The following is a 25032-nucleotide window of genomic DNA, read 5'->3' on the forward strand; positions in this document are numbered from 1 at the left end:
ACTACTGGGTGTAAAGCCCTTAACTTTCTGGCGAAGATTATGGTCCACTCCTGAGTTAGCCAACTATAGGCAGGAACTGCAGGAAATTCTTGCTCTTCCTACTATAGAGAACATCCCGTGGTTTAAATATCTAAAAACTGAGTTTGCCCGGCTGGGTCTTCCGACCCTGTGGAGTGATCCTGAATCGGCGAGTCAGGGACTATCTCGCAAACATCTGGTGGCAACTTTCCACGCATGCAATCTTGCATCCCACACACAGGGTACACGCCCAGGTTTCACAACTAATATTTTCCTTGGGGTCACAGATTGCTACAAGTTTGAGACTGTTCTAGACGACATTTTCCAGAATCTTGTCAGGAAATTATACCTGCAATGGCGGTATGGCACACTCCCGCTAAGAGCCTTCACCAGTAAATGGAATCAGCACTCCCTGGAAAATTGTCCCGGCTGCAATTGTAGCCTAGAAGACGAATTGCATTTAGTTTTCTTTTGCCCTGCCTACATTGCTGCTAGAAGGTTTTGGATAATTCCACTTTGTAAAAATCTAGGGTTTGCTAACTGTTCCGAGGCCTTCAGAATACTTAAGACTGACCTCTCAAGTGCAACTGTCTTTGCAGTGGCCAAATTTCTCGAAACAGCATGGCATAAGAGAATGTTTCTAATTTCTAGGGCACTCCAATCTTGATCCAGACCATGCACCAGTTAGTGTAACAAATGTTTATGTATTATGTCATTTTATGCAAGATTTTTAGCCGTTAGTGTTAAATCGCTTCTATTGTTGTGTATTGGGGCCTTGTCTTTGAGAACCACTAGCCTGTACCTGTGTGCTACCCCGCTATTGATGTAGCAGTGATGTCTGATTTTTTTCATCTGCATTGATTTTATGCTGTATCTTTTATGGCAAAATTGCCGAAATAAAGATTAACGAATGAGGATACTTAGTTCCGCAGAATCCACCACAACTGTATAGAGTTTTATTAATCAGGCATTCCCTGGATCTAGAGGATCAATTCTTACATCTGAAACATTGTCTGCATGTAGAACTGGTAACCCAAATCCAGCACCCTACCACCTATTCACAGTAAAAGAGGGCAGAACCCTTCTGTCACAGCTACTACCATATTTGTCTTGAACATAACTATCTCAGGTTCAGGAAGCAGTTGAAGACCTTTCTCTTTCCATGAGCAGTGGTGAATGATAAGGTGTCACAGGAAGCGCTGGGATGCCTTTGGGTAGCCATGCGCTATATACGTGTGCATTAATTCATTCACTATACATTGCTTCCTTTTACTCCTACACCAATGAAAAAGGGCAAGCCTGTAGGGTTAGTGCCCCAGGGTTTGGATCTGGATAAGGAATTCTGAAAGACCTAAATTGTCACCTTGTGTGCACAGAGGCTACCTTTCACATTTTAAATCACTGGAAATACCCAGGGCTTCTCCTTTGGTCAAGTACCAGAATGTCTATAGTCACAACTTGTAAGTTCCCCCCAAAAAATATGAGGGGCATAAGTTTTTAACCCAGGATCCTCTACACAAATTATTCCCACACATGCACTTTTTTTATCTGATCAAAGAAACTGAGTCTCAGCTCCAGCCAATTACATTTAGAAGCATGGATACAACAAGAGGTGGCTTGGATCTCTGTATGCCATAAATTAGAGGGAAATGAGGCAAGAGGGTGGGCTTCAAGCAATTTTTCCCCTTCCCATTTATGCTTTAAACGCCACTAAACAAGACACATTAGTTAAAATCGGGTGATATACATACTAAATGTCATGATGTACAACCCTTTAGAAATCATAATGTAAAGTTAACTGGGATTTAACTGTTAGTATGCATACTGGTCAGTACAACGGCTTGCATTTATAGAGGACTAGTATACTATTTTACTTGGGAACAGCTTTCCTGTAATCTATTACAAAATGGCATCTTCAGAAAGATAGGGCATTTGAAACAGACATTCTTGTAGTACAGCTTGTGCTAAGATGTACTTATTTATGGATTTTCTGTCATGCAGGCATCAAACCCAGAAGTCTACTTGCAATCTTCATGAAAGGTTGCTAATTTGATGTACCAGGACTCAAAATGTAATTTTCCAGCTTGTCAACTTGTGAAAAAATATACCGTCCTTCCGAGTGAGTGTAGTCGTGCTCCACAGGGAGGGGAACAAAAAAGAACAAACAACACAGCCAGACAACTGCTCCCTCAAATTGGACTGTGCCTGTTCATTTCCCTCCTACCAACAGCGAGATTAAATAATAAAGATCATGCCCATACAACTTCTATCTTGCTCCATTCAGATTTTGTTCACAGCCCGCATACACACACATCTCATTAAACATGCATCCACCAATCAACATACGAAAGTTCACATAGAAGGTTTAGCTGGAAGAATGAATTTTTAAACAAGGCAACTAACATATAAAGAGATGAGGTCCCACCAAAAGAGGAGCATATAAAAAACCTCTTCTCTTTCCCTAAACTATTCCTAACCATATCCATCCAGTACTCACACACCAGATCAGAACTTCTGATCCTCCACTTACTCATTTATTATCCTTAGATCTCCCATACGATCAACTGTGTTTAACCTATACATCCTTCCTAAGCTCTAAGCTACTGCAACGTCCTGTCCCCTTTTCCACACTAATGCACTCCTCCCCATTCATCTCATGACACCCTACCTTGATCACCTCGATCTTGTTCACCTTTCTAACCACTTTGCCTTCACTTCCCATGCTCCTCTGCCCCATTCCATAATTGCATACAAAATCCTCTTCCCCCAGTCTTGCAATTCTATCTTAAGCCATCTATCCTCTCCCTCACTTATCCTGTTCCTCACTGATCACATCCTCTCCTCTCCACTTTAGTCTCTAACCACTCTACTCAGCGAACCACACCTCTGCTCCTTGACCTGCCCCTCCTCTCTGACTCTGCTCAAAACACCTTTTCTACTAATCAGTGTGCTCCTTACCCATCTTCTCTTCCTCTACCCATATCTCGCCCCTCATCATGTATGTCTTTTCTTTACTGCCAGCTCCATCTTCTACTCACCTATTCTTTCTTCTCTCCCTGCCCTCTAAATGTCCTGTCGTTTGCACATCTCCCTTTTTTAGCCATCATTACTGTACCTTTTCACTTTACTCATTTTCCTCATACATCTATTTGGGTACTGACCTATCCTCTCATTTCCTTTAATCATTCAATCGTCTTTTTCTTACCACAACAGCTCTCCTTCCCCATTCATCCTTCATCCTCCTCACTCAGTCTGTTCCCCCAGTCTTTTCACTCATCTCCTCGCCACACTAGCAATCACCAACTATCCTGTCCTCCAGTAGTCAACAGTTTTCACTCATTACCAGTCTTCTCCATTCCTTCCTACCCTCCTCTTAGAAAATAAGTTCCTCTCCTTAAACCTCTCCTTTACTCTGTGCCGAGGCTCTTCTTTTTTTGCCCATCACCTCATTTCTCGTCTTATCACTCCTTATCAGTTTTTGCCTCATCTTACACATCCTCACATTGGCTTAGTCATTTATGTTCTTCTAAAAATCCTCTGCACACCCTCTCTCCTTACCCATCCCTGGACCTCCATTATCCACCCATCCAATCTAACTCATGTCTCTCTCATATACTAAAGTGAATGTAGCAAATACTCTCCTCTGATGATCACTGGGTGCGTGTGAGGCAAAAAGACGAATGAGAAAAATAAGTGCCAGAAAATGTTTTGAGAGAAAAGACAACTGTTGAAGGTGTGGTTTTAATTGTTGAAATTATTTTTTACAATATAAGAACTTGGATATACGTCTGAATTCTGATCACAATATTGACTGAACTTATAGGGTGTTCTGGATGGGTTGACTATTATTTATTCCTCTTGTACTTTATTAATACTGCGCTTGGTAACATGTACATCATTGAAAAGGTGCATGTAAAATTTCATGGCTACATGTAATTCATTCACAAATGCTAGTGAACGATTTCCATGGCAGTAAATTGCACCCAGGATACAAACTACCTTAAAACTGCACTGAGAAAAAGGGGAAAAATGAGTCCGGAGAAGTTATGACAAATCTACTTTGATAAGGAAAAGTTAGTAGAGATGAGAGTAACATCCCAGGTGGAGGCAGGAAAACAGTTATCAGATAAAATGTTTCTTTGAAGAACATCTTATCTTCGCATGAAGTAATTTGGGTTGGTCAGTAGACTGTACCCAAAAGCAGAAAATGTGCTAAACATTTTTAAGTTCAGGTTGTTGCCAGAACAAGATAAGTTTTATATTCTTTCAATATATGGTTTTCTGAAGAGATGTCAATCATTTATTAAATTAGGCAATTTTATTTGCTTTGGAGAAAGGAATGGGCCATGGCAGACACAGACAGTTGAACTGACCTCTGTGTAACACCATGAGAGAACAGAAACATGCAAATATCTTACACAGTTTGAAATGGGTGAGACAGGCGTCATTTGGGGAAATCAGTCAATAGGATATAGCTATGGGGAAAGTCGAGAAACTACAGCCAACTGGAAGCTTGCGTTGGGACAAATGTAAAGAAATGTATTAATGTAGCAACTGGTATCGTCACAGAATTACAAGGCCCAAGTGGAAACTCCATAATCCCTGCTCTCCCCTTGCATCAGGCCTTACTAACACCTCTCGTACATTCTCACTGGCTGTAACACATTTTTGTCTCCCAGGAGTACGAATTACAGCATTCTACCACCAAGTTTCCTTGATTTCCCCTCCACGTACCTCTGCTCATACATATAAAGCAAATCTGGGCCAGGCCTTTTTAGGTCTTGCCTAGCGACACAGCGCATGTGCTGCTTGCCTTGGCGAGATCTATTGTCGTCGACTTGGTTTCTGAAGGGGGACAGGAGATGTGCACTTGCACAGACAGCCGATGTGCAAGCTCATGGCGTGTCTTCTCTGGCGATCTTAGCTTGAGCCCGGACAGCCGATGTGCACGCTCACGGCATGGCGTGCTTTCGCTTTCCCTCTTGCTCGCTCCCTCCCTGTCTCCATCAGGCCCATGGCGCGCTTTAACCTTTCACTCCCTACGGCCCTTCAGCACAAGGGGGGCACGGCGTTTCCGCGCGCTTTCACTTTCTTTACAGCGTTTCAGCAGCGGGTGTAGATCTCGCGGCGTCGTTTCCGGTCTACCCCTGAAACAAGCCGCCACAGCTCAAGTGAAGATGGTGGACCAGGAGGTGGAGGGTCCGCTGAGGACGGGGAGGGCCCACTGGTACCCACGGAGGGAACGGGTGACAGAGGCCCTAGCGTAGTCCGCATCCTAAAGTCGGACTCGAGTTACAGTTTCAATGTGCGCGGGCAGGTGAGCGAGGGTGGCCTGCGCGGAGCAATGGAGAGCTGTACGTGCCGCTACAGCACGTTAGTGCCGTTCTACCAGGGGGTGCTGCCGACCGCGCCGGTGTCCGACGAGGGGACCGGATCCTGGAGTTGTAAGTACCGGAAAGACCACGGGCTGCCCTTTTCACTGTGCCATGTTTCCCCCACCCGAACACTTTTATGTTTTTGTGGACAGGGGAGAGGATGGGAGATTCTACTAGCCCCTCAGAACAGCGGCAGAATTGCTACAATAATGCTACGCAGCCCTTCCCAAATTATAGGGAAAGTGCTTGCCCCTAGGGGTGCAAGTACCGGAGCTAACCGTGTCTGTAGTTCATCCTTAAAGTTCCTGCAGTACTGTGTGTTATTACTACACAGTAGAGATGCAAGGGGGAAATCTCTTCATCATTGTACATGGAGGAGGGAATCCTGGAAGCACCCAGTGCTTTAAATAGAATTATAGAAGTGCAGGTTCTTGCTATTTAGAGTGCTTCTTTGCTCCTTTTAAGTGCTAGTACTGGCCCGTTACATGTATTGCAGCAGAAATATGTACTCTTCCTTTCAACTTAAAGAGCCCATTTAAACCAATAGACCAACCTACATTGTGCCAACTCCCACCGGCCAGCTCAAAATGAGTAAAGTTGCTGCCTCGCAAAGCTGGGGTTCCAGTGGTTTGTGCCCTAATGCTGTGCAACCTTCCTCTCCTCATTCTCTTCTGTGGCACTAATTTTCCCCAAGCCTTTCCTGTACTGTGGCATCTGCAATGAACAACACCCTCGTGGGCCACGTTCGCACTATATAAAACTTCATAAATAAATAAATGCCAGGGCCGTACTTCCCTTGTGTTGTTGTGCCTATAACCACTTGCCCGCCTCCTGCTCTACTGACCCTTTAACACCTTGCAGTTTAAGATATAGGACAACCAAACCGAATTGGTAAGGCACACATAGCCCTCAAGTCTTTTTTTGTGTGTTTTTTTTTTAGCTGGCTTGTTAAGTTTCACAGTGTCAAATGGCACTGGCGGGTTAAGATATTTTAAGCTAGTGACTTTTGTCATCAGTAGCATGCCAGAGGTAATCCAGAAGAGTTAGCGAGTCAGGCGCTGTCCTCAGTTCTTAATTTGTGAAAAAAGTTCTAGGGCCCTTGTCATGAGGCCAGTGCAGCTTGCACCACCGATTGCCCCAGCCAGCATTTCCAGTGACCGTACCAACACAACAACTAACCATCACACTCCTAAAATTGCGACAATTAGGATCATTCCACGCCTCCAAAGCTAGGAGAATGCCTCAGGTGGCACATTTTTAATGTGTATTCAATCAATAAACAACTGTTGTGCTGAGCTCTAAACTAGACCAACAGCATCACCATGCAGTGCACTGTCATAAGTTATGTTTTTGACAATTGAGTGCCGGTGCTCCGGACTGGAAACAACAGCCTTAAATTAAGAAAAGGTGGTCCCTGATGCAGTGTATTCTGTATATATGTAGTACGGCCACTCTGCAAAAACTTTGTGTTACTGGTAGTGGAGAAATTGGCAAATGGCTTGAAGGCTTTTGTGGGTTCAGTTGACGTATTTTGTTACAGCTTACATGCTTTGGAAACCCAATTATTTTTTATATAAGATGTATTTGTAGAGCTGATGTTCACCTCTGAGTATTCTCTTGGCGCTATTGGCAAATAATGTATTATTACTACTCTGTGAAGTGGTACCCATTTTTATCAACTTTGGAAGCATGAAAGACTGCGTGAATCTGCCAGGATTTTAACCTGGGGACATGAGTTCCAAGACAGAACGCTGCTTGCATGCATTAGTCAACCGACCTGGCTTGGCTGTGTTAGTAGCTTACACCACAAAACTGAATTGTCTGTTGATGTTTATGAAACAGGGTTTTTTGCAAGGTTTCTCAATGTTGTGTACTATTGACTTGAGAGATTGTCATTCTTGGGATGCATACTTGTGACCAGGAGATTGTACACAGAGTGATGCTGCAAGTAAGAAATCCAGTGCTTTTCCCATAGCATAAACCTCAACTTTAATCAACCATAGTGTTGAACTGTGTGTGTATTTTTGAGTTGTATCTTCCATTGAAAGCATGACTGTACAGTAAACTCAAATACTTGCCCGGGTGGGGATGTATGACGTTACAACGCGATATATTACAACGCACTCCGTTACAACGCATTTTTTACAACGCAGGATCCATTACTTCGCATGCCTTTACAACGCATGACATTACATAGCAGATGCTATTACAACGCATGCCATTACAATGTAAGTATAGGTAAGTATATATATTTTTTTTAAATGTAAGTAATTTAAATTTAATTAATTAAATAAATTAAATTGTTTTCAAATAATTATTTAGTACATATATTACTTTAAGTTTATTTTTAAAAGAACTTTTAATAATAAAGAACTATTTTTAATAAATAATAAAATTATTAAAATTAATTTTTTTAATTAAAATAAAAGATTGTATTTTAAAACTAAACCCTAAAAAAAAACCTGTACCCCAAAACCCAAACCCAGCCCTGAACCCTAAAAATACCCCTGTACCCCAAAACCCAAACCCAGCCCTGAAACCTAAAAATACCCCTGTACCCCAAAACCCAAACCCAGCCCTGAACCCTAAAAATACCCCTGTACCCCAAAACCCAAACCCAGCCCTGAAACCTAAAAATACCCCTGTACCCCAAAATCCAAACCCAACCCTGAAACCTAAAAATACCCATGTTCCCCAAAACCCAAACCCAACTCTGAAACCTAAAAATACCCCTGTACCCCAAAACTCAAACCCAGCCCTGAAACCTAAAAATACCCCTGTACCCCAAAACCCAAACCCAACCCTGAAACCTAAAAATACCCCTGTACCCCAAAACCCAAACCCAGCCCTGAAACCTAAAAATACCCCTGTACCCCAAAACTCAAACCCAACCCTGAAACCTAAAAATATCCCTGTACCCCAAAACCCAAACCCAACCCTGAAACCTAAAAATACCCCTGTACCCCAAAACCCAAACCCAACCCTGAAACCTAAAAATACCCCTGTACCCCAAAACCCAAACCTGAAACCTAAAAATACCCCTGTACCCCAAAACCCAAACCCAACCCTGAAACCTAAAAATACCCCTGTTCCCCAAAACCCAAACCCAACCCTGAAACCTAAAAATACCCATGTACCCCAAAACCCAAACCCAACCCTGAAACCTAAAAATACCCCTGTACCCCAAAACCCAAACCCAATATATTTATTTATTTTTAATATTAAATAAAATAATTAAATAATGTTAAATAAAATTATATACTTACCTATACTTACGTTGTAATGGCATGCGTTGTAATAGCATCTGCTATGTAATGTCATGCGTTGTAAAGGCATGCGATGTAATGGATCCAGCGTTGTAAAAGTTGCGTTGTAATAGAAGTGCGTTGTAAAAGTTGCGATGTAACGGCTGTTTCCGCCGGGTGGTCACCCCCTAATTCCAGTCAGGTGAATTGATGGGACCACACTCCAGAAGCTTGATTTGCAGTCATATTGTGTACTGTGATCCCAATACTGCCAGTCTCTATTGCTATACTTTTTTGTGGGGCGGATGAGATGGCCTATTCTTATCAGGACGGTAGATCACATGTTAAAACCCCTGAATCTATCCCTAACCTCTCCAACAATTAGCTTGTGAGATACTTTTAGCTCTCCAACTACTTGCAAGTAGCTCTCTTGAGCAAACCAACTTTCTAAGTTTTAAGATCTTGATTGGTTAAAAAAATGCCTACCAACATTGAGAGTCTGTATTTGAGATGAAAAATTGTATATTTAAAGAACACGTAAACTATTTTTTTTAAGAAAATGTTTGACTTCAAAAATTCTGGGAGGGTTCCACACCAGTAATGTCTAAGATCAAAATGCAAAAAAAAATGTTAGTTTCATTCTTTTAAAACTGTGATGATATCGGACTCCAGCTTCACGATTTAAAGCTGGAAAGCAAATATTCCAAGATTCCCTGTGCCATTAGCAAACAAGCATTTGCAATGCAATAGGTTTTGCGTTTACGCAAGTTTGAGCTATGGGCATTGTAAATGACAATGCCCTTTATTTATGTTTTGGATTTTAAAACATAAATAGAATGCATTGTCATTTACAATGCCAACAGCTAAAAGGTGCGTAAATGCGAGACCTATTGCATTGCAAATACTTTTTTGATGGTGCTTCAGAATGGAATTTCAATTGCAGCTTTGAGTATTGTCTGACAATGTATCTTTGTCTAAAAGCAGGAGACTGAAGCAAGATAACTAAAGCAATCATTTTAAACACTAAATAACTGAGCCCATACAGATTGGCCTACCGTAAGGATATTTTGTATCCAGTTTATCTGCTGCTGTCCTTGACCATGGAAGAGCATCATCACTGCAACCATTAGGCATTCCGTTATATCCAATTCCAACAATCTTATTCTCAGAGTTCACAATGCAAGCTCCAACCTAAGAGAGAACAGAATTTAATGAAACTATTAAAAAATATTACAAATGTTTTATCTAGATACAAATTATGACTACCTAAAGATGTTCGTTGATAGTTAGGAACAAGGGCACATACATTATTTTAAAAGTGTGTGATAGAAAATGTATGTGGACAGTAAACAGGATTATTGGCAAAGGGAGTGAACAGGATTATTGATAATGGGGAAATTGCACACATACTGTACAACTATATTATATTTCACCCCTTACATAAGTGGAGAATGTTTCTCCTCAATTGTCGGTCTTTACCGAAGCATCACACCGAACTGGCCATGCTGATTGAAGAGCTCAATCCCGATGCCTTCTTTCTGACAGAAACATGGCTCCAGTTAGAAAGTGACCCGACCACAGTATGGTCCACCCCCCAAGGCTATACTCTTAAGCGACTGGATCGCCAGACAGGCAGAGGTGGTGGATTGGCCATCATTTATAGAGATATCTACAGATGTCGCGTCACCTCATCCACCATACCAGCCTGCGAGAGCCTACACTTCATTTTAGAATTCTCTCCTACCACCACCTTCTCTGGCATCCTAGCTTATCGACCACCTGGTACGCTTAGTAATTTTGTCACTAATATAACGGATATAGCCGCCAATTTAGTACTTACCTCGGCAAACCTTACCTTGCTGGGTGACTTAAATCTACACCTAGATGATCCCCATGATTCAGTAGCCAATAGTCTTCGATCTAACCTTCAGGCTATTGACCTGCGCCAAAAAGGCTTTCACTAGACTCACAGCAAGGGACACCTCCTAGATCACACATTTATAGTAATCTAGATAGCCTAATTGTCGAGATACCCATTCCATTGCCCTGGACTGATCATTTTTCTAATACCCTTCACATGGTCCATAAGCTCTCCCCCCACCTCACAAAATCACAATAAACACTGGGGAAGAAAATGGGCCTCGCTCCCGCTCTCTGAATGGGAATCGGCTCTCACTAAACATCCACCCCAGAAGGCGACCAATCCTAATATTGCCACGGTCAATTTTGACAATTGGATTTCCAGGACCCTTGATCAGGTTCTCCAGAGGAATTCCCTGAAATCCATAATAAGACCCAAAGTCACTCCTTGGTATTCTCCCGCCCTTAGAACAAGGAAACAATCCTGCCGCAAACTTGAGAGAGCCTGGAGGCAGGACGGTTCTCAACTGAAGAAGGCAGAGTACAGAGCCGCAATAAAGCTCTACAAAAATGAAATGAAATCCGCACAAGCCCAGTTTTATGAATTGAAAATTAATCTGGCTGCGAACGCCCCTAAAGAAATCTTCAAAATAGGTAAATCTTTAATCTCTCCCTCTCAGGAGCGACTGTCATCTGACGGCGCACAAACCCGTTGTAATAATTTAGCTATTTTTTTCTCCCAGAAAATTCATGTCATTTATTCCTCTTTCAGTACAGGTAATGATGACACGGAACTCACTACCACAAAAGATTCCGACTTTCCCGTCCCCTGTCTGCTGGACAAATTTCCACACCTCTTGATTCCATCACATTAGATAAATTGATTCCCAACATTACTTCTGGATCTCCCAATGATCCAGCACCCCCGCAGACTCTCATAAAGGTCATTGACGCCATTCGTCCGATCATCTTGGACGTCCTTAATGCTTCCATCACTTCCATCCCAGCTCCTTGGAAGTGCGCGATGGTTAAAGCTTTACTGAAAAAGCCCACATTGGACCAGAACAACTTGCCCAACTATCGCCCAATTTCCCTGCTTCCTTGGATGAGCAAACTGCTGCAGCGGCACGTCAATAACATCTTAGTAGATTATTTAGTGTCCAACAATCTGCTCCGCGCATCTCAGACGGGGTTCCGTCCTCAGCACGGAACTGAAACTGCTCTGTTAGCGGTGACGGAAGAAGCCAGAGCTGTGCTGGATCGGGGAGGAAAGGCGGCCATCATATTGCTCGATCTCAGTGCCGCGTTCGACACAGTCAACCATGCCATACTATTACATCGTTTGGATGGTTTGGGCGTGTCGGGCGCGGCCCTGGAATGGCTGACCTTCCTGGATGAGCGATTCTTCCAGGTGTTTGAAGGCGAGACTGTCTCCCCCAAACATCCACTTAGTTGTGGGGTCCCCCAGGGCTCCTCCCTAAGCCCCACCCTTTTTAATGCTTATATGCGACCTCTAGAAAAGATAGTCCATCCCTTTGGTGTGCGTATTGTCACCTACGCCGACGATACCCAACTGGTGGTCTCTCTGGACCACTCTGAGGGGTCGTCGAACACCTTAGGTCCCTGTCTAGAGGCTGTCGCTAAGTGGATGCAATCCTCCTGTCTCAAACTCAACGGGGAGAAGACGGAGATCACGTTGCTGGGCAACCCTTCTCCGTCCGCCCTAGCATCTATCTGGCCCACATGTCTTGGCCCTCCTCCCCCTCCTAAACCTCAGATACAGAGCCTTGGAATCTGGCTTGATAAAGCGCTTGACTTTTCGGTTCAAGCCACCAAAACTGCCTCCACATGTATTGGGCTAATACAAATGCTCCGCAAAGTGCTTCCTTTGCTTCCATTCCAGGCGAGGAGGGTCATGGTTCAGGCCCTGATACTCTCCCGCCTGGATTATGGAAATGCCCTATACATAGGAGTCCCAGCAGCAGTGACCAACAGGCTTCAAGTCACGCAAAACTGCGCCGCTCGACTACTGTATAATATTCCCCGCTGGCAATCAGCCAAGAAAGCTCTAAAAGAACTTCACTGGCTCCCAGTAGCGGCTAGAGCGCAGTTTAAGGCCATGTGCATTCTGCACAAATCCTTCCACCGTACTGGCCCGGCTATCCTGCATCCCATAGTTGTACCTTATGCCCCGTCTAGAGCCTTGCGCTCCAGCGTATTACATCTAGCAACTACAACTAAAACTAACAAAGCCCGTTGGGGCGGTCGCTCCTTCTCCCAAACTGCGGCCAAGCTTTGGAATTCTCTCCCGTTATCTCTTCGAGAGAATAGCAACCGGATGTCCTTCAGAAAGGCCTTGAAAACCCATCTGTTCGCAAAAGCGTGTTGAATCACCCGGAGCTCGCTACAGTAATCAGTCAAAAGCGCCGCTAGGCCTCCGGGTAGTTATGCGCTATATAAGTGCAATTTTTCATTTTGCTTTATAAAGCACCAAACATGCCACCTTCTATTCACTTGAGGGCACTTTTTCAAATTACTTTTGCTTACCATTGACTGCGGAGGAAGGCTCTGTAATTAAGAGGCAAACATTTATGGACACTAGGCCTAAAAGGCACTAGTCTTGTGTCTAGGGTTTACACCCGATGAAGCAGATAAACTGCTAAATCCCTAGTTGACACAGAAAACCGATCTTGTGCTCACTATATGTTTGGGAATAATGCGAATTAGATCATCAAAAGACTGAATTACTGCATAGTAAAAGCATGCAGAAGCGTGTAGATTAGACAAAACTGCACGTTGAATAACAGGTTCATGTTTACTAAATTGCAATAGTGAATTCTTTTAAAATGAGATAGAAATGTGAATGTGACGACTCTTATGTTATAGCGATTGAATTACCCATTCTCCTATAATTAATGATAAATGTGAAGAATTCATTAAACTAATGTAATTTAGATGACGTTATGTGTGTATTTCAGGACTCTACTATTTGAACTCCATGTTTTGCATACGTGAAAATGTGCACCAAGCGGTGAAAGAAAGAAGGTTGCTGGAAGTTTATAATAATTCCAAATTCTCTGAAACTTCTACAGAATAATCTTCATACATGTACTAATGAGAATTATTCGAAACGATTTTGCTTCCTCAGATTTTGAAATGATTTTACATGTTGGTATTTCGAAAATTAAGTAATGTGTTATAGTTACACCTGTTAATCACAATGATACCAAGATGTTTCATGAGTGCAATGATTTCAAAAGCAATATGTAAAAGTTCTAAAGACTCAATGTATTGTCTATTTCCATCATTCTATATTGTGTATTTTTGAACAAAATTCAATTTGGGCCTGCATTTTCTTTCTATTGCTTGATTCCGTTCTTATGGAAAGACTTCACAAATTTGCAATGTAAGACAAAACTATGTTTCAAAGAAAGTGTTCCCCATGCTCATGTTAGTACTCGCTACTAATTTGTTACTTTGGGAACATCTGCCATGAGACACTCTTGTGCCTTTGCTAAAAGACTATGGTTCATAACTTGAATGGTTCGACAGCTTACGTGATAATTACCACCTAATTTGCCACAAAATGTGTCTTCTTTATACTGCATGACAATCACCCTATAAGAACTGACCAATGGACTGAGTGGTCTGACCAGATGAGGTGACCCAGGAGGTGTCACCCTGGAACTGGTGGACTAATATACGCTGTGGGAAAAGAAAGTTATGCACGCAGACGCAGTTGCTGTTGCAGTTGCAGTTGGAGACCTTCTCTTAGGAGATCTTGCTCCTTTGTGGACTTGTGGGGTCTCTTGGCTTATGCATATGCTGTGTGCGCTATTCCCAGACTTCTTTCCCTCTTTGGGGAAGAGCTTATACAATTCATGCCCCTTCCTGAACTCTTCCTTTAGAACTTTGGTAATTGATGGGCCAAAAGAGATTCATTTGAATATTCTGCACTCCTAAATTCAAATGCCTGATATTGATTTACTTTCTCAATTTACTGATAAAATCTAACCATCTTTAAATCCCGTTTCAGTCTCTCTATGCCTTGTCTCCAAAGATTGATTGGGCATTCCAATTGAGTATTAATGAGGGATGGGAATTCTAATATAGAGATCTCTGGTCAGTAGATAATAATCTTACTATTTTGCAAAGCTCTAACTGAATTATTGGTTTGCCTGATTCTAGTACTACTGAATTTCTTCAGGAGGTTTGGTCTTGCTGTGATAATTTTGTATTTATATAGCCTATTCTTGAGAGTTATATACATGAATTAATTTAATTACAAGTCTATAGGTCAGTTACCCGTTGCTGGTCCTCATTAGATAACTAGATAGTATTCCATATATCCGACCCTCTCAGCGCGGTTCAAAGATCAATCGGAGAACCAAGTAAATGACTCTGAGGTGTAGTGTAAGGGGATATGGTGAGACTAAATAAATAAGCCCGGTGGTAGTACAGGTGGTACTTGGTTCTAAATTTGTGATATAGGGCTTGGTTTAACATTTTATGCAACCCCTGAAGATCAGATACTGTGGATGTCATAAATTCTTAGTCCATAGAAGTCCTAAGTGATGGCCTTCTTCCTTAAGGAACCTGTCTCCCTGTTTAATCCCTTGAACTTCAGTAAGCACATTGGCAGGGTGTTGCAAGACAAGAGGATCCTGGTGCAGGCACAGTAGGAGCCAATGTTTGACCATAGCTTGCTAGACGAGTCTGTGTGAATGGATTTTTGATTTTTTCGTAATAACAAAAAGAGAGAGTAAGGGATTTTCAACGAAAATGGAGGGAGGTACTCCTGGACCCTAATCTATATAAACAATTGAAGGAGTATCACCATTGGACCAAGTCAATGGTCCTGAATGGGATGTAGGGAGATGGATAAGTAACAGAAGAAAAATATTCTTTTGTTAGAAGACCCCTCACTCACCAACCTGGTTGGTGACATGCTTCATCATCGGGTACCCGGACAGCCGAGTGCCATCCGGGTGTGCTGCGACACCTGACTACAGTGGAGCGGGTTGTTTTTTGTGAATGTGGTGCAAAAAAAAAGTGAGGTTAAAAATTGACCGAGTATAACTTCTTGAAAAAAATGTTTTATTCTGAAGCTACTGGACAATGTTAAAATCAGTTGCGGGATACTTCTGTTGGCTAAATTGACCAACAGTATCTATGTGAATGTAAAATAGAGGTCTACATGTTTCCACCTGTGATGGAATCTACCAGGTTTTCGTCAAGACCAAGTGAGCAGAACCTGGGCGGTATACACTCGCTAAGGTGTATCCAACCCTCGGTTCCTAACACCTAACTGTATGCTTGCAGTTTGTGTCCTCACAGCCTTCATAGGCGAGGAAAAACGGAGAAACCTGTGAAAAAAAGAGAACAATCACAAACCAGCCTGTAACGTAGTATTGTTTCTCAGTATTCAACATGCTCTATGCGCTCCCCTTCATGCTGGCGGAATACAACCCAAAGAGTGCATACTATATGGTGGCAAAAAATGCTGGCACGAGCTAGCATTGTGATCCAAGTTTGCAGGGATTGTAAAAGGTATATTCTGAAGAAAGGCTCAATCGGCTGTGATTAAGTTTTCTCACACTCAAATACACACTGATCAATATTCGTGCGAAAGTGGGTGTGAATTTATAATTATGTCACTTTTACATTCATTAGAAAAGTGGCTATCAACGCACACGTACAGTTGTGTAAACGTTTCCATAGCATGCATTGTTAAATGAGTAGTCAATAAAGCATCGTAAAAGGATGACGGCTGCGGGAGGAGGGTACAAGGACAAAGGGTAAAATCTTACTCGAACTGCGAGTTTCTTATGCTTCATGGAGGCGAGGATCAGGCATCTTCCTCATGAAACAAGTACTGTTATGGTGAAAGGGAAAAAAGGGAAAACAAAATTTTAAATTCAATACGGGTGAAAATCGCGTCGGAGAGCAGGGTGCTCGACAACGCGTTACTCACAGTAACCGCTGATGGATTAGCCCGTGTCGCCGGTAAATCACTCGGCCTCTCTAGACTCACTGTTTCTGTGGAAAGAAGAAGGCAGTTATGCCTAAACGCCGTCCTATGCTCCCCGTAGCAGTGGGAGACTGCAGACGGTAGCGTTATGAGTCGGTGAGTTCCGGGTTTGAGCGTGGTTAAGCGCCACGTGGCTGACGTGATGCTAGGATACTATGGAAACCGCCGGAGCAATGGGAACGGTGGCCCGGCGGTTCCAAAAGACTACATGTGTGCTCGCTAAGTCAAGAAAATAAACGAGCCGAAAGTGAAGGTGATCTCCGCCTGTGGTGGATGTAAAATCGGGCGTTTTTAGTACTAAAGAACTACCTACATGGGAACAATGTCATTCATATAAAATGACACTTCGCAAGGGCGTGATAGCTAAGCGCTAGTTCTATATGGGGAAAAAAAGGCTGCGCCCAATATGTAAGAGGGGGCAGGTGGCTCATAAAGATCATTCATAATATGTTGATGAAAATCATATAGGAATGGTTGTCTGAGCTAATCCCAGGTGAATGGTGTGCACAGTGGACTGCGAGGATAGGCAGATGTCCTAGCCATAATGGGTGCATTTAAGAAACCTAGGCTAATGGACCACATATATTTAAGTGTTGCTAGATCATCTCTGGAGGACTGAACCCGAGGGGATGTTGTCATTTAGTCCAGACACATGTGTGGCAAGTCTATAAATCCAGCGTTGTTCTTTCTTAAAGAGGCGTTGTTGTATTTTTGCCCTGCTCGAACATGTTCGATGACAGTCCACTCCATGTCATTGGGGGTGTGATTCCTTTCTAAAAAGTGATCTGTCAGTTTTGTAGCACTCTTTCTGCATCGGATAGTCCTGCGATGTTCGCATATCCTTTGTTTAATTTTCCTGCATGTCATACCCATGTATGATTTGTTGCAGGGTCATTTGATGAGATAAACGACGGAGTTGCTGTTGCAATTGGTGGGTGCCAATTGGTGCCATGTTTTTCCAGGCTCCAGAGACAGTGTTTTTGTGTTGCTGGTTAGGTGGCACACACTGCAGTTACCACAACGAAAATGGCCCGCAACATCAGGGAGCCCCCATGTTTTTGTAATTGACTGGATCTTGTTTTGATTGGTGTCTTTAGGTTGGGTATTCACCAGGGAATCTCTCAGGCTGCGGGATTATTTGAATGAAAACAGGGTTTTTTTCTGTGGAGCTTTCCTGTGTTTAGGATAGACCAGTGCTTGTTGATATACCTAGTCATCAGATTTGATGCTGTGTTAAAGGTGGTTACGCATGTGAGTGGTATGTCTTTATCTTCCGTTTTTTTGTCTTCAAACAGCGCCTCTCTGGGTTGGTTCGCGCTCTCTTTTGACATTTCTGGATTATCTTTTTTGGATATCCTCTGGTAGTTAGTTTCTCGGTGAGTATCCCGGTTTGTGTATGATAGTCAATTATTTTACTGCAATTTCGGCAGAGTCTCAAGTATTGGCCATAAGGTAAATTTTCTCTAAGTGGACGCGGGTGGAAACTCTCAAACCTCAATAGATTGTTTTTAGCAGTGGGTTTATGATAGGCTTTGGTTTATTTGGTCACAGGTGTTGATCCAAGTGATGAATTCGTGGAGTGTTTCTATTGGTCCTTGCCAGATGGCAAGGACATCATCAATATATCTCTTCCAAAAACTGATGTGGTTATGGAATGGATTTTGGTTATTCAGTATGAATTTCTGTTCGAAATCATAGACAGATTCCTGCCACGCTGGGGGCAAAAATGCTTCCCATGGATGTCCCCCCTGTATGTAGGTATAGGGAGCCTTCAAATTCAAAGTAGTTCCTTTTCAGTGCAAGTCTTGCACATTCTAGGATAAATGACTTGGGTGTATTGTAGGTCCATGGACTTTCATTGAGGGTTTTTTCTATGACTGATATGGTATCGCCCTGGGGTATGCTTGTATACAGGCTTTCAATGTCGAAACTAACCAAGATGGTGTTGTCATCCACAGTGATGTCGCGTAGTAGTCTGAGCAGACTCTTGGTATCCTGTAAATAGGTGGAAGTTGTTTGTACAAGAGTTTTCAAATAGAAGTCGCAAAAACGGGACAGAGGTTCCAGTAGGGAATCAATCCCGGACACGATCGGTCTTCCGGGCAGAGGGATCTTGCCTTTGTGCATTTTGGGCAAGATGGAAAACTATGGGATCCTGCCCTCCGAGTTGCACAGGAAGTCCGCTTCCTGCTTAGAAATTTTGCCCGCCGTTTCTGCAAGATCCACCAAGTTTTTAATTTCCGACCCGGTCGGCAGCTACACCAGGAGCAAAACTCGAGCCGGACCGAGCAACAGCAAAACCTAGTGAGCAAAACCAGCCGACAAGGGTGGTGGAGTGGTAGTCCTAGACAAAGCAACCTATCGTTCCGAGTGCCTCAGACTTCTAAATGACAACTGGAACTACAGACCCTTACAAACCATTCCAACCAATGAACTCAGACTGGAAATTAAAAACTTGGTGGATCTTGCAGAAACGGCGGGCAAAATTTCTAAGCAGGAAGCGGACTTCCTGTGCAACTCGGAGGGCAGGATCCCATATTTTTACATCCTGCCCAAAATGCACAAAGGCAAGATCCCTCCGCCCCGAAAGACCGATTGTGTCCGGGATTGATTCCCTACTGGAAGCTCTGTCCCGTTTTTGCGACTTCTATTTGAAAACTCTTGTACAAACAACTTCCACCTATTTACAGGATACCAAGAGTCTGCGACATCACTGTGGATGAAAACACCATCTTGGTTAGTTTCGACATTGAAAGCCTGGATACAAGCATACCCCAGGACGATACCATATCAGTCCTAGAAAAAACTCTCAATGAAAGTCCATGGACCTACAATACAACCAAGTAATTTATCCTAGAATGTGCAAGACTTGCACTGAAAAGGAACTACTTTGAATTTGAAGGCTCCCTATACCTACAGACAGGGGGGACATCCATGGGAAGCATTTTTGCCCCCAGCGTGGCAGGACTCTATGTCTATGATTTCGAACAGAAATTCATACTGAATTACCAAAATCCATTCCATAACCACATCAGTTTTTGGAAGAGATATATTGATGATATCCTTGCCATCTGGCAAGGACCAATAGAAACACTCCACAAATTCATCACTTGGATCAACACCTGCAACCAAAATTTGAGATTCACTAACACCATAGACAACTACACCATGGTTTTTCTAGAGATTACCATAACCAAAGAGAATAACCGCCTTGAAACCAAAACCTATCATAAACCCACTGCTGAAAACAATCTATTGAGGTTTGAGAGTTTCCACCCGCGTCCACTTAGAGAAAATGTACCTTATGGCCAATACTTGAGACCCCGTCGAAATTTCAGTAAAATAAATGACTACCATACACAAGCCGGGATACTCACCGAGAAACTAACTACCAGAGGATATCCAAAGAAGATAATCCAGAAATGTAAAAAGAGAGCGCGCAACCAACCCTGGCGCTGTTGGAAGGCAAAAGAACTGAAGATAAAGACATACCACTCACATGCGTAACCACCTATAACACAGCATCAAATCTGAGGACTAGGTCTTTCAACGAGCACTGGTCTATCCTAAACACAGGAAATCTCCACTGGAAAAAAACCCTGTTTTCATTCAAAAAATCCTGCAGCCGAAGAGATTCCCTAGTGAATACCCGACCTAAAGACACCAATCAAAACAAGATCCAGTCAATTACAAAAACATGGGGGCTCCCTAATGTTGCGGGCCATTTTCGTTGTGGTAACTGCAGTGTGTGCCACCTAACCAGCAACACAAAAACACTGTCTCTGGAGCCCGGAAAAACATGGCACCATTTGGCACACACCAATTGCAACAGCAACAACATTGTTTATCTCATCAAATGTCCCTGCAACATATCATACGTGGGTATGACATGCAGGAAGATTAAACAAAGGATATGCGAACATCGCAGTACTATCCGATGCAGAAAGAGTGCTACAAAACTGACAGATCACTTTTTAGAAAGGAATCACACCCCCAATGACATAGAGTGGACCGTCATCGAACAGGTTCGTGCAGGGCCCAAAATACAACAACGCCTCTTTGAGAAAGAGCAACGCTGGATTTATAGACTTGCCACATATGTGTCTGGACTAAATGACAACATCCCCTGGGGTTCAGTCCTCTAGAGATAATCTAGCAACACTTAAATATATGTTCAAGTTCAAGTTCGGGCATTTATATAGCGCACTACTCACCCAGAGGGTCTCAAGGCGCTAGAGGGAGGGGTTCATTATTTGTCGAATAGCCAGGTTTTCAGTTCTTTCCTGAAGGAGATGTGGTTCTGAGTAAGGCGGAGGTGGGTGGGGAGTGAGTTCCAGGTCTTGGCAGCCAGGAAGGAGAAGGATCTGCCACCCATGGTGGATTTTCGGATGCGCGGGACTGCGGCGAGGGCTTCATTGGATGATCTTAGTTGGCGGGTGGGATTGTAGAAGGACAGTCGGGTGTTGAGGCATTCGGGTCCTAGATTATAAAGGGCCTTGTGTGCGTGGGTAAGAAGGCGGAAAGTAATTCTTTTGTTGACGGGAAGCCAGTGGAGGTTTTTTAGGTGTCCGGTGATGTGCTCTTGGCGCGGGATGTCTAGTATGAGTCTTGCTGACGCGTTTTGGATGCGCTGGAGTTTTTTTTGTAATTTTGTTGTAATTCCGGCGTAAAGTGTGTTGCCATAATCCAGTCGACTCGTGACCAGTGCATGGGTGACAGTCTTTCTTGTCTCGAGGGGGATCCAGCGGAAGATCTTTTTGAGAATGCGAAGGACATTGAAGCAGGAGGACGAGACGGCGTTGACTTGTCTGGACATTGAGAGAGAGGAGTCTAGAATGAAGCCAAGGTTACGTGCATGGTCTGTGGGTGTGGGTGCTGAGACCAAAGCGGAAGGCCACCAAGAGTCGTCCCAAGCTGAGGGGGAGGATCCTAGGATGAGCACCTCCGTTTTGTCTGAATTGAGTTTTAGGCGGCTCTGTTTCATCCATTCGTCTACTTCTTTCATACCTTCGTGAAGATTGGTTTTGGCGGTGTTGGGGTCTTTGGTGAGGGAAAGGATTAGCTGGGTGTCATCGGCGTAGGAGATGATGTTGAGGTTGTGTTGACGCGCGATAGAGGCGAGAGGACTCATGTAGACGTTGAAGAGGGTGGGACTGAGTGAGGATCCTTGAGGTACGCCGCAGATGACTTCGGTGGCCTCTGAGTAGAATGGGGGGAGGCGGACTCTCTGAGTTCTCCCAGCTAGGAACGAGATGATCCAGTCCAAGGCTTTTCCTTGTATGCCGATGTTGTTGAGGCGTTGTATGAGGGTGCTGTGACAGACAGTGTCGAAGGCGGCGGAAAGGTCGAGTAGAATGAGGGCCACTGTTTCTCCGTTGTCCAGGAGTGCTCGGATGTCGTCGGTCGCCGCAATGAGGGCGGTTTCGGTGCTGTGCTTGGCTCGAAATCCGGATTGAGATGGATCAAGGGAGTTGTTGGATTCAAGGAAGGCGGCGAGTTGGCTGTTGACGGCTTTCTCGATGACTTTGGCCGGGAAAGGGAGGAGGGATATGGGTCGGTAGTTTTTCAGTTCTGAGGGGTCTGCTGTGGGTTTTTTCAGAAGGGCGCTGAGTTCGGCGTGTTTCCAGATTTCTGGAAAGGTGGCAGAGTTGAAAGAGCAGTTGATGACATCGCGGAGTTGGGGTGCGATGATGGAGTCAGCTTTGTTGAAGATGTGGTGCGGGCAGGGGTCAGAAGGCGAGCCAGAGTGTATTGACTTCATGAGGCGAATGGTGTCTTCAGTGGTGATTGGGTTCCAGGCGCTGAGGTTGTTAGTTGGAGGAGTGGGATCTGAAGGGGGTGGGGCGGGTTGATCACTGGGAGTATTCTTGAAGCTGTTGTGGATGTCGGCAATTTTGTTGTAGAAGGAGGATAGCGAATCGCAGAGGTCTTGGGAGGGAGTGATGTCGTTGGATGCTGCGGTAGGGTTGGTGAATTCTTTGACGATATTGAAGAGTTCCTTGCTGTTATGAGAATTGTTGTCGAGACGGTCCTTAAATGCTGATTTCTTGGCAGATCAAATCAGTTGGTGGTGTTTGCGGGTGGCTGTCTTGAGGGAAGCCATGTTGTGTGAGGTTGGGTTTTTTCTCCAATTCTTCTCCAGGGTGCGGCATAGCTTCTTGGATTTTTTAAGGTCATCATTGAACCAGGGAGCCTTTTTGCTGGACGATTTCAACTGGTGCTTTTTCAGGGGTGCTAAATCGTCCGCACTGTGGGTAATCCATTGCCTGAGGTTGGTGCCCGCTTGGTCTGGGTCCATTGCTAGGGTGGGAGGGTTTTGGTTGAGTGATGTGAGGAGTTGGTCGGTGGTGATTTTGTTCCAGTTTCTCCGGGGAATGGGTTGTGGACGGTTGTGGGTCAGGGTGGTTTTGTAGCTGAAGTGAACACAGCTGTGGTCCGTCCAGTGGATAGCTGTAGTGCGATCGAAGGAGATGTGCTTGCTGGAGGTGAAGATAGGGTCGAGCGTGTGTCCGGCTGTGTGAGTGGGGGTGTCAACAAGTTGTTTGAGTCCGAGATTGGCCAGGTTGTCCAGAAGGGTGGTGGTGTTGCTGTCGAGTCTGTTTTCAAGGTGGTAGTTGAAGTCTCCTAGAAGAATGTAGTTCTCGGAGGCGAGGGCGTGTGGGCTGACGAAGTCTGTGATGTCGTCGCTGAATTGAGAACGGGTGCCTGGAGGCCTGTAAATGAGGGTGCCTCTAAGGGTGGTCCTGGGGTCGGTGTGGATCTGAAAGTGGAGATGTTCGGCGGTAGCAAGATTGTCATCGGAGCTGGTTGTGATTTTGATGGTGTTTCTGTGGACGATGGCGATGCCTCCTCCAGTTTGATTGGTGCGGTCTTTTCGAATAATCTTGTAAGAGTCCGGTATGGCTATGGCGATGTCGGGGGCAGCAGATGCGTTCATCCATGTTTCAGTAAGGAAGGCGATGTCAGGTGACGCAGTGTCGATTAGGTCCCAGAGTTCTGTTGCGTGTCTGTGGACCGAGCGAGTGTTCAGTAGGATGCATTTCAGGCGGATGGGTTCGGAGCTGTGTGTGGAGGAAGTGGGTTTGGTGAGGGTCCTGAAGCAGTTGAACTTGCAGGAGAGGCAGGCGAATGGGCCGTGGGTACATCCTGGGGTAGCTTCGCAGCATAGTGGGGTGCGTCCGGGGTTGAGGGCGTGGAGAGTAGCAGCATCGTATGTGACTCTAGAGGGTTGGGAGCGGCGGGGGCCAGGGGGTCTGGCGCTGGGTGCGGTCCAGGCGCGGACGAGCGCAGACGGGCTTACCTTTGGCGCACCTTCGGCGCGGATGGGGCGCTAATGTGGTACATTAGCCTAATTTTCTCAAATGCACCCATTATGGCTAGGATATCTGCCTATCCTCGCAGTCCACTCTGCACACCATTCACCTGGGATTAGCTCAGACAACCATTCCTATATGATTTTCATCAACATATTATGAATGATCATTATGAGCCAGCTGCCCCCTCTTACATATTGGGCACAGCCTTTTTTTCCCCATCTATAACTCACGCCCTTGCGAAGTGTCATTTTATATGAAGGACATTGTTCCCATGTAGGTAGTTCTTTAGTACTAAAAACGCCCGATTTTACATCCACCACAGGCGGAGATCACCTTCACTTTCGGCTCGTTTATTTTCTTGACTTAGAGAGCACACATGTAGTGGGAGCTATTGTTGTGGACCAGGGTGGAATCAGCATAGCTTCATGCAAGTAAATGGCTGGGGGCAGGGCTGGCTTACAGTATGAATGGAGGAGGAGCTGGTGCTAAGTGGCTGTGGTTGAGGAGGAATCTGGCAGCTAGTTCCGACTCGGAAGGCTGGCCTCAAGGAGTGCAGAACACGTGCAGTCTTCAGCGGTGTGCTAAGAAGAAACTGCTCTTCTCACTCGTGTTCCTAACGGAGTCCATGGGAGGTGATTGTGCCAGATGGTCCCCAGACCCACAAGAGCGAGCCCACACTGGGTTTGCCCAGACTGGACTTCCAGACGCCACCTGCAGCCTCTTTCTGCAGTCCCCCTCTAACCATGAGAAACTCCAGCACCAGATCCGGCCCAAAAAAGAAATTAGTGTACCAGGGCACCACAGCCTGAGGAGAAGAGGTCCAAGGGTGTCCCTGTGTGCCTGTCGATCTCAAGAGTCAAGCTCCCCTGGGGGTACCCCAGTCCCAGCTTGCAGCCTCTTTTTGACCGGACCGTTCTCCCATTAAAGCGAATGGGACACCAGATGCGAGACACCCCTTGGCACCTGGATTCCCCAGAACCTCCCAAGGTGACCTGTTGGTGTGGCTTTGGACCCTGCCCCATACTCACCTCAAATCCAGGAGAACAGCCCCGCAAGTCGCTGCTAAGTGCCTGAATGCAATGCATGTTTTTCCTCCATAGGATAACATTGCTGAACCAGAAAATACCCTATGTACCCATTTCTGAAAACTGAAAAAATTCATAACTCGAAAAGTACTTACCTCATTT

General features: G+C 44.5%; 1 protein-coding gene across 2 annotated transcripts in view; it reads right to left on the bottom strand.

Moving 5' to 3' along the window:
• DCTD (dCMP deaminase) overlaps positions 1-25032 on the bottom strand; it is a 202915-nt gene that overhangs the window by 161943 nt on the left and 15940 nt on the right. For both annotated transcript variants that reach the window (XM_078678925.1, XM_078678926.1), the window contains exon 3: positions 9694-9829. In XM_078678925.1, coding sequence (XP_078535051.1) covers positions 9694-9829 — 136 coding nt within the window. The remainder of the gene's footprint in view (positions 1-9693; positions 9830-25032) is intronic.

The sequence above is a fragment of the Lissotriton helveticus genome, chromosome 2_2, assembly GCF_964261635.1.
Source record: "Lissotriton helveticus chromosome 2_2, aLisHel1.1, whole genome shotgun sequence".
NCBI classification, from domain to species: Eukaryota; Metazoa; Chordata; class Amphibia; order Caudata; family Salamandridae; genus Lissotriton; species Lissotriton helveticus.